The sequence below is a fragment of the Anolis carolinensis genome, chromosome 3 (assembly GCF_035594765.1).
Source record: "Anolis carolinensis isolate JA03-04 chromosome 3, rAnoCar3.1.pri, whole genome shotgun sequence".
NCBI classification, from domain to species: Eukaryota; Metazoa; Chordata; class Lepidosauria; order Squamata; family Dactyloidae; genus Anolis; species Anolis carolinensis.
Genome location: NC_085843.1, coordinates 22,445,100 through 22,456,174, shown reverse-complemented (window position 1 = coordinate 22,456,174; position 11,075 = coordinate 22,445,100). Strand labels below are relative to the sequence as shown.

At 41.6% G+C, this 11,075-nt stretch overlaps 1 protein-coding gene across 1 annotated transcript in view; it reads left to right on the top strand.

The window, feature by feature from the left end:
• Positions 1-531: 531 nt before the first annotated feature.
• Positions 532-11,075, top strand: part of trpc6 (transient receptor potential cation channel subfamily C member 6) — a 91,325-nt gene continuing 80,781 nt past the window's right edge. The window contains exon 1 of the mRNA XM_008108066.3: positions 532-1,266. Coding sequence (XP_008106273.1) covers positions 1,142-1,266 — 125 coding nt within the window. The 5' untranslated portion in view covers positions 532-1,141. The remainder of the gene's footprint in view (positions 1,267-11,075) is intronic.

Below are 11,075 nucleotides of genomic sequence, written 5' to 3'. Positions count from 1 at the left end.
AGACTGAAAGGTCCCTGGTTCAAATCCCGGAAGTGGAGTGAGCGCCCGCTGTTGCTCCAGCTTCTACCAACCTAGCAGTTTGAAAACATGCTAATGTGAGTAGATCAATAGGTACCGCTCCTGTGGGAAGGTAACGGCGCTCCATGCAGTCATGCCGGCCACATGACCTTGGAGGTGTCTACGGACAACGCCGGCTCTTTGGCTTAGAAATGGAGATGAGCACCAACCCCCAGAGTCAGGCATGACTGGAGTCAGGGGAAACCTTTACCTTTACTTAGAAACAATTAAAAACTCATCGCCCTATCCTTTGACCTCCTTGATTGATTCCTGTTGGATCTTCAAAGGAAGGAGAATTCTTCCCTGAAGAATGCAATGCCCAAATTGCTCTTTGAAGGTAGTTTATAAACAGGATGTTCCCTCTTGAAGCTTTATTAGTATGGCAGAGAGAAAAAAGAAAACATCATGGGCTGGAAAGCCAGGGGGTGGGAAGAGCTGGGAGTGGGTGGGAGTGGCTGCTGGTATACAAGATCCAGACCGGGTTTGCAGGAACTTTTCTCCAAGAGGGATTTCTTTGCCTCCCTTGTTCCTTTTCCCTTTCTTTTTCTTTCTGGTGGGTGGGAGCCGGCTAAACTTTCCAATCCCCCTTCCCAGCCCCTCTCACTCCCTCCCTCCCTCCCCCCTGTTTGCTAAGGCTGGTTGGATGGATGTCTTCGGGCAATGACGACTTTGGGATGGAGAGGGCTGGTTGACATAGTAACTCTCCTCCTCGCAGCCGGGGACGGATGGGCTCTGGGTCGCGCCGCCGCTTGCCTGGACTCCAGAAGAGAGCCACCCAGGAAAACAGGCGCTTCTCGGCGGCTTGGCTGGAGGGACAACATGGGGACGCCACGCTCCGAGTAGCAGGAGCCCCAAGGAGAAGGAGAACACGTTCCCTCTTTCTTTTTCTGCTTTTCAAAGAGGTCTTGGGGGCACCTTTGGGAGACGCACCTGAAGAGCGCAAGGGCGTCCCTGGGTCTTGCGGGGAACTGAGCCCCCCTTTGGGCTCTTAGAGGGTCTTTTCCCCCCAAGAAGAAGGGGAAGGGGGAAAGGAAGGTCTTCCCTCTCCCCTCAGCACGGGAACCCCAAACGTGGGGGGTCCACCATGAGTCAAAGCCAGCCTCGGAAAACCGGCTCGCCCGGCAGAAGAAACGAGAGCCAGGACTATCTGCTGATGGAGTCGGAGATGTGCGAGGAGAACTGCCTGGCACCCTATGGCTACTACCCGGCGTGAGTGCTTTGCCAGCTGAAGGAGGGAGGGAGGGAGGGAGAGGGATACTAAGGGGAGAGGCTGTGGGAGGGCGAACTGTCCCACAGAGAGAGCAAGGAACCAAGTCTTGGGCCAGCGAGGAGACAAGCTTCTCCTTTCCACTCCATCAGCTGGGAAACGAGGCGGATCAGGTGCCAAAGGGGTCCCAGCCCTCTCTAGAAAGATGCATGGTGTGTACAGGGTGCTCCTCCAAAAATGTGCATATCCTTTGTTGTTGTCCTGTGACTTGCCTTCAAATAATTTCCAACACCCAATACGTGGTCTAAAGAGGTCTTCCCTTGCTTTCCTTAGGGGCTGAGTGAGTGCCAATGGGATTTTGGCCTGCATAAATAGGAGTTGTCTAGATCCAGGGAAGTCATGCTACCCCTCTATTCTGATTTGGTCAGACCACATCTGGAATACTGTATCAAATTCTGGGCAGTGCAATTGAAGGGAGATGTTGACAATGGATCAAGGGTCTGGAGTAAAGCCTTATGAGGTGCTGCTTAAAGATCTGGGCATGTTTAGCCTGCAGTAGAGAAAGCTGAGAGGAGACATGATGAGGGCCATGTATCAATATGTGAGGGGAAGTCATAGGGAGGAGGGAGCAAGCTTGTTTTCTGCTGCCCTGGAGACTATAACTTTAAACTACAGGAAATGAGATTCCACCTGAACATTAGAAAGAACTTCCTCACTGTGAAAGCTGTTCAGCAGTGGAACTCTCTGCCCCGGAGTGGTGGTGGAGGCTCCTTCTTTGGAGGCTTTTAAACAGAGGCTGGATGGCCATCTGTTGGGGGTGCGTTGAATGCGATTTTTCTGCTTCTTGGCAGGGGGTTGGACTGGATGGCCCATGAGGTCTCTTCCAACTCATTGATTCTATGATTCTATGAGTGCAACATGCCAAAGATCATTTAGTGGGCTGCATGACAACATATGCTGCCTCTATTGTGGTGGAGTCTCCTTCTCTGGAGGTCTTTAAGCAGAGGCTAGATGACCATCTGTTGGGAGTGCTTTGATTGGGCATTCCTGCATGGTAAGGGGTTGGACTCCATGGCCCTTGGGGTCAATTGTAACTCTAGGAATCTATGATTCTTTATCATCCTTGAATTAATTTCCCATTTCCCAAAACTATATATATGTTGTACACTCCTTACACGATTAAAGATTCCAATAGTGTCACAAAATGACAAAGGAAGCTTGAAGTGAGGTTTGCAATGCAGTGCTTCCACAATATGGGTGATGCATGTTTCTTTGCTGGGACAAAAATTGGAATCCCTTACATAAAACTGTAATTTAAGGCAAAATGTACGATTATGGTTACATCAGTTATTGTAGCATACCAAATCATTCATTTAGCCTTCAAGTAAACACCATGCCTACAGTTAGATGTAAAAGGGGATATGCATTTTGGGGAGGAAGAAGGGGGTAGCAGTGAGGGTGCCATATTGCATGACCTGCCACCCTTTCCCTCTCCAAAAGCTGCTTCTTGAGCTGAAATCTTTTCAAGCTTATCCATAGGAGCAAGCTGCACCTGTTGCATTTCCCTTGGTAAAGGAACGAAAACACAGTGATGTTTGCAGTGTGCATAGCTGCAAGGATTTGATTTGTGGAGGGAGCTTCTAGATCAAACTGGGGGCCTTTCTACAGTGGAAAAACAAGTGAGAAAGGGTGAAGGAAAACACAACATGGGGTAGGTGGAGTGGACTGTCAAAAGACCTGTGGGTGGCAGAAAAGAAACTGATGTCTTTTAGCCAAAGGCTGTGTCAGTATGTTGTTTTCAGTGTAGCCTAGAGAAATGGCCCATCTGGCTAACAGGAGGGGTTAGTGGGAGGATGAGGAGAGGGATTGGTAATATGGGGAAAGGATTTAGGTTAATAGCTTAATAATAACTTTATTTATATCCTGCCACTATTTCCCAAAAGGGACTCATGACGGCTTACAAAGGAGCACATAATAGTGCCATACAACACATAAATACATCAGAAATTTACCAGAATAAAAAATAGTCCCAAATGACATAAAACAACACTTGCGAGAGTTAACTAAAAACACAATTAAAATATTCAAAAAAACAAGTTGCAGGGCAAAAGGTCTCCTGTTCAACTCTCTACTCTGTATGGGACCAACAGAGTAGAGTTGCTCTTATATTCTGTTAAAATGTTGTTGTTTTATTCTGTTTTATGCTCTTGTTTATGTATTTCAGTGTGTTATATTTTAACTATGTTGATCCGGCTCATCCCCATGTAAGCCATCCCGAGTCCCTCTGGGGAGATGGAGGCTGGGTACAAAAATAAAGTTGTTGTTGTTGTTGTTGTTGTTGTTGTTGTTGTTGTTATTATTCATGTATGGACCAGAGGTAGCCAACTTGTGGCACACGCATCATTTAGCATACAGGCATCAGAATATTGGTAAAACTCCTGTTTAAGATTCAAGAAGATCTGAGAGCTTAGCTGCAGCATGGGAATAAAACGCCTTGCCTGGTTGATACATCTCTGTTGCTGGATCCTTCCCAACCAGATAGATTAGAAGAAAAGCAAAAACCGCACCAAGATGTTGAGATCTATGTATGACACTCTGATCATAGCTCTTTTGAGACTCTGGATTTGACAGAAGGTGGTTATTCCTGCCTAGTGTGAAGTGTCTTTCTTTGGGTGAGATGTATCATGTAGCACTATGATTAAAACTTGTGTTTATCCTGCCTTTCCCACAAAACAGATTGCAAGATTTTAATGTTGGGAGGCAGGTAGAAAAGGAGAGCTTGAGATAGAGAGATCAATTGTAAAATATATGTTGAGGAGAGAAGGGTGGTCGGATGTGGTCTTGTGTCTCTCATGGAAGAAGAGAGATAGAAGAGAGGCAATTGTGCTATAGAACAATTATAGTTTTTAAAAGTGCAATCCGTGAAATTGCACATGTGTGTAAGGGAGATAAAAATGAGAACAAGGTTGGGGTGAAATTTATAGATTATGAAGGCTGCATTTTTCAAGGGGTGAGAGATTACCTACCATAATCTTAGACTGCATACAACAAATTAGTTACATACTTTAGACATTCTGAACTTTTGCAGAATTAAAAAAAAGATTTTGATGGAATAATGTAGATGACATAACATAAGGGTAAGGGTGGGATATTTCCTCATTCTTCTACTGCTTGTTTGTGCAGAATAAGGTTCCTAATCTTTGCAAATCATTTTGAGTACAAAATAAGTATGCTGGATGCAATGATATGAACCTGCACATTTGCTGTATGAATTGGAGGAAGATTGCAAGTAGCCGATGGCATTTGAGAAGGACGTAGCCACAACTGTTCACATGAAAATGCTGAGTAGTGACATGTGGTGGGACCACATCGCAGGGTGACATAGGAGTACTTGGTCAAATGCAGTACTGACTACGAACCCTTCCACACAGCTGAATAAAATCCCACATTGCCTCCATCTGTTTTCACAGTACAGTATGACAATCGTACCCACAGTACTGGTAAATGCCTTTTCACCTACCTGCATAGGTAGGTGAAATAGATCCTCTCCAGAAATTTTCAAAATAATCCAAGTGATTCCATGGTATGCTTCCTCCAGAAGTTATCCAAGAGTTGCATTGGAGGACCTGACAAATTCTTAGAGAGGATCCTTCTCTAAAAATCTTCTAGATCCTCTATGGTACAGAACAACTCTATGGTAACATCTGGCAGGAGTCACTCATTGTTGGGAATCTATTGAGTGGTTAAACTAAAAAATAACCCTCTTTTGGGTGATTCCTCAAAAATACAGCAGAGTGGAAGAAGCACACTTCATAAACAGCAGAAACTTACGTGTGGTGAGCTTGGAGAGGCCTTTGTTTCTCAGGATGGCAAAGGATTGCAAAATCTCCTTGAAAGTTCAAAAATCATTTATTGAGGTAAAAAGAAATCCATTGTAGATAGAAAAGGTTCTTGGAGCTAACTAGCTCACTAGGCTAGCTACTAAGGAAGGTAAGAAGGTAAAAATAACAAAATATCTAAATAGCTACATTTTGCCAGGAGAAAGGGCAAAATGTGACCATCTCAGGTTGAAGACAAAGGAGGAAAAGAGTCAAAATGGGGCTGATGAAATGGTCCAAGCCTTGGGGCAATTAACATTCCAATAGATAGAGGAAGTTGTCTCATCCCTAAAAGGTCACATTACTACAACAACAAGGTGAGGAAGTGAATGTAAACAGGAAAGCAAGAGAGGGAAAACAGCAAAGGCCTATCTAGGCATGCTTGGGAATACAGAGAGGGTTCCCTCAGTGTAATCCTATCCTCTACCTAACTAGTTGAGACTTGTACAGTCCAGGATGACATCCAACACTCATTCCAATAGGGTACACTATTTTCCATGGTGTTGTGTTTGAGGAATGTATCCCCCACAGATACGTGGGTTGTACTGTATTTACTTGTAAGGATGCAGACAGTCCTTTCCTCTAGGTCAAATGTTCATTTGAGCAGTAAAATGAAACAAATAGGGTTTTTGTACAGCTGCAGACTTTTTATGTTTCTCTCTTTTATCTTTGAGCAAAGGCAAGAAAAGGTTTAACCCAATTGTATAGAACTGAACTGTGGTTCATAGGCCTGAAGGACCAAAGACTTGATTCATTTGTGACCTAAAAATGATCATAAAAAGGGTCTATATTGGAAAAGCACAACCAACATAATTCTGTGCATTCAGAAACTTTTTTTCCTGTATGTCTCAGTTCTTTGCAAGCCATTAAACTATAGTCTGGATGTTAGACTATTCAGCATAGAGACAGGCTGTCTAGTTTTCAGAGAGGCAATATAAAAGGGGAGTGGGGAAATCTAGTAACAATGATGTATTTCAGCATGTGCTTTCATAGGCTCCTTCTACACTGCCATATAATCCAGTCATCAAAGCAGATAATCCTGATTATCTGCTTTGAACTGGATTACATGAGTTTACACTGTCATATAATCCAGTTCAAAGCAGATAATGTAGATTTTATATAGCAGTGTAGAAAGGACCTGAGATGGGGTTCATGAATGAATGACATACTTTAAATCATTAAACAAAGATGAAAAGAAAAATCTATGAAGCTGTTATTAAAACTATGTATTTGTTGGTTTGTTTAAAAACAAGATTGATACTTTAAGAAAAATAGGCAAAATATGAAAAATAATGGAAAATGTGTAAAGTTTGTTATCTCACTTAATTTGGAGATTATGTTTAAAATTATTCATTTTTTGCCTCTAGGAATAAATGTACAATTTTAATAAAAGCTAATTAATTCCTGCCACAGAGAAAAGTTTAAAGAAACAGTGGTTCTGAGAAGTTACATTAACTTTAAAGAAGACCAATATGAACCATACTATGCTCCCAATTTTTTTTTTAATTAAATTGATGATGATAAATTCCACCCGTTATTGTAGGTAGAATTCAGAAACATAGCTGTGTACATCTGGGATATCAGCAGGCAAAGGGATCTTGTAATACTTTAAAGATTAACCGAGGCTGGCTCTACATTGCCCTATATCCCAAGATCTGAGCCCAGATTATCTGCTTTCAACTGGATTATATGAGGGCCTTTCCAGACATACCCAAAGCGTGGTACTTGTCTTGGGTTTACCTCAGGTGTCCAAATGATGCTTCAGGTAAACATAAAATTACGGGATTCCCAGATTAATTAAGCACTTGGAAAAATCCGGATCTTTCCAGATGTGGACCCTATGGGGATTGACTACCTGGACTGCTTCCATGATGTGTGGAAGGGCCCTGGGTCTACACTAACAGATGATCTGGGAAAAGCATATCATCTGGCACCAGATACTGGGATATAGGGCAGTGTGGAAGGACCCTCAGGCTCTGTCTGCATTGGCATATAAAATCCAGATTATCTGCTTTGAACTGGATTATATGGCAGTGCGGACTCATATAATCCAGTTAAAAGGAGATAATGTGGATTGTCTGTTTTGATAATCTGGATTATATGGCCATGTAGATCAAGACTGAGAAATGGAAGTTGGTAGAACAAGCTTTAGTATACTCAGGGTGGATTTATACTGCCCTATATCCCAGGATCAGATCCTAGATAATTTGCTTTGAGCTGGATTATTTTAGTCTACACTGCCATATAATCCAGTTCTAAGTAGATAATCTGGATTTTACATGGCAGTGTAGAAGGGCCCTTAGTCTCCAGTAGCTTGTGATACTCACTTGCTTCTCCGTTCTCTCCGTTAGTCTCTAAGTTGTTTGAAATGTACAGTCATCCTTTTGGATACAGAATACAAAATGATCACACTGTGTAACAACAACAATCTGGTGTGTTCAGTAAGAGGTGTATGTCTCACCTCATGAATGCTCTTACTTTTCTAACTACTTAACATGAGTAATTTTGTTATCCACTTCCTTTATACCACTTGAACTTACTAAACTATGTTATCCCAACCTGGTGCAATGTAAAGATGCTGGTAGGAAGTTGTAAGAACAGCAGGAAAGGATTAAGGTGAAGAAATGCAGAGGCTACGAGAACATGTACTCAATATTTTAAATCCCTTTAATAACCTGCGAGTTAAATATAATTAAGCAAATATGATAATGCGAAATGTAAAATGTTCTGCTCAGAAAAAGACTGAATAATATTTACCTGGAGCTGTCAGATGAAGAGCTCCAACCAGATGTTCATTCCACCTGTTCTGTATATTTGAACATTTTTGAGTAGATTGAAGGAAAGCTAGGAAGGGAATGACAAACCAGAGCAGATAGAACAGGGAACAGAGGTTGACTGACTTGAGGGGCCCTTTTACACTGCCATATAAAATCCAGATTATCTGCTTTGAACTGGATTATATGGAAGTGTAGACTCATATAATCTTGTTCAGAATAGATAATGCGGTTGTCTGATTTGATAATCTGGTGTATATGATAGTGTCCCCCAGTATGGTTCTGCGGTATATTTCCGTCCCAAATAAAATCAGAATATAAACTTCACTATTATCCATGGCTTCAGGTATTTATGGGAGGTCTTCAAATGTATCCCTCATGGATATGGTGGTTTTACTGTAAATTAGTCTGCTACTAAGTAATTAAGTAAATAATGAAGCCTTCACAGATGGAATTTGATCTCTAAAGGCAAGGTGAACCTTCTATCCACTCAATCACAATGATTTGCAGGATGTCATCCTGAAGCACAAAAATAAGCAAATGTTGACATAACACATTTTTACCTGAGTGCTTATTAGAGCTCCATTGATCACTGTCTTCTGCAAAGAGGATGCTGTTTTTGTTTTATAGGATCGGTTCGCAAAAGAAGTAGAGAATGACTGATTCAGTGCTATTTGATGCTTTCAGATACTTTGATAGTCAGCTAATCTGGATGCAATAATCTGTTTGAATTTTGCAATAAAATAGACCTACAGCCAGTGAAGCTGTTTTAGCTGGGGAGTTATATGCTCCAGTTGGGAATCTAGCCACAGCATTTTGGACCTGCTGAAGTTTCTGAAGAGTTTGCAAAGTTGTCCCTATGTAGAAACAATTCGACAAATCATGCCAATGATTCAGAGGATTATATGGAAACAGTAGAAAACAAAAGCACAGTACTGAGAAATAGCAAAACATGGGAAGGTGAAAAAATACCAGGCACCAGTGAAACAAAATCAATGCTTAGCTGAGTGAGTATTTTGCAAATCACAATAGGACACATACTGAGAGACAGTGGCATAGAAATTAAATGTGGGTGGCAGTGTGGGTGACAATGTGGAAAAAATTAAGCAATGCAATAAATGGAATTAAATTAGTTAGGAAACAGGTTGTTAAAAAAACCCCATAATTATCATAAAAGAATCCATCCATTCCAATGGCATTTTGGAATGTCTCACTTAGGCTACAATTCTGTATACATCATTTACCTAGGAGTAATCATTGGGTTTATTTCTGAGAAGTATGATTGCATTGATTGGGCCAGGCTGTGGCGCAGCTGGTTAGTAGCCAGTAGCAATAAATCACCACTGACGGTGAGGTCATGGGTTTGAAGCCCGGGTTGGGGTTTAAAGCTCCCGACTGTTAATAGCCTAGCTTGCTGTTGACCTGAGCAGCTCGAAAGCAGATGTGTCTGTAAATAGAAAATTCTAGGTACCACTTAATGTGGGGAGGCTAATTTAACTTAATTTATAACACCATAAAACTGCTGATGGCGTGCGAAGAACATGACGAAGTACTATCATCAAAAGGACTTGGTGTCACTGTGGATGATGAAGCAGCAATTGAGCATACCCTCATGGCCGGAATCGAGCATACCCTCATGAAGCCGGAAGCTGGAAAAATGTTAAAATAGCCTCTATGTCTGTCTGTATATGTGGCATGTCTGATAATGGCACTGAATGTTTGCCATGCATATGTGCATTGTAATCTGCCCTAAGTCCCCTTTGGGGTGAGAAGGGTAGAATATAAATACTGTAAATAAATAAAGTATCAAGTAAATCTTTCTCTTTGCTGGACTTCCAAAACCTTCCGTACAGTTCTGACACAAACAAAATGGAAGGAGGTCTATAGAGAAGAACACAAGTTAAACTAAGTCTTAGAATTGGGGTGTTATGTTCCTATAACTATTCTAGGAAATTTCAGATTTTAAGCATTTTAAATATGAGATCATAACAAGATGCAAGTTCCAAGTTACTTTTAACTGAAACAGCTGTCTTGATAGGTCACTGTGTTTTGTGATGTCGTAAATAAAATTTAATAGGCACGGGAGTACATAAAATGTATAATGGCTGAGAAGTAGGAAAGATACAAATTTGCTCCAGTGTAACCGTTTCAGATAACACCACTTTATTTTTGTCTCTTGTCTTATAATTTATTGAAAAAGTTACACTGAATATTACAGGCAAATGATACATTTGGGTGTAGGTTGCACTGTATGCAAAGCCAGTACAATTTGCTTTATGCTGAGTAAGAAAAGGGAAACAAACATGAATTGTGAGAGCAAGAAGGCACTCCAAGTCACCTTGTGACAAAGGGGGAAACTCTCTGAAGGAATCATAGAAAAAACATCATAACTTGTACAGTCATTCACAATCAACACAACCAATAAGCTGTTGTTGCAGACAACAGTAAAGAAGAATAGATTATTAGGTCAATTCATGGCAAAATCTAACTTTATGGCAATACCCCCAGTTTCATTAGATTTCCTATGGCATGAGCAGAAAGATATTTTTTTTTCTATAGATAGATAACAACATGTCTTTAAATATAGTCTGGACATGGAGTCTTTTAATGACAAGCAACATACAACCTCATCAGAAAGCCACTTCACTGGGGAAGGAAAGAGGGAACAGCAGGGTGAATCTGTCACCTCACATACAGCTCCTTCTCAGTGACCCTTTCCCCATCAATGGGGAAAGTGTTACCTTTGTGGGCAGGCCCCATTGGACCCAGCACAACATGGGAAGCATCCCATGTTGGGTGAAAGCATCACTGGATGCTTTCACCCAGCTCAGTGGGGGTGGGGCTTCCATAGGAAGCTCCCTTGTGTCATCTGATGGGCAGTGGGCCCATCAGTCCTCCAGATAGGGTGGAAGCATCCTAGGATTATGAGGTGGTTTGACATATTTTGACTGTTATCTGACTCTGTCCATATGCAATCACATAAGCTCCAACTGCAGACAGCCCTCCATGTTTGTGAATCTGACTTTTACAGATTAGATTATTCACAGATTTGATTAAAATATTCTCTTCAGGCATCTCAAGGACTTCCAGCCCAATCTGCAACTAAGTTCTACCAGAAGTTGACCACGGAGGATCTAGAGATTTCTAAGAGAGAACACC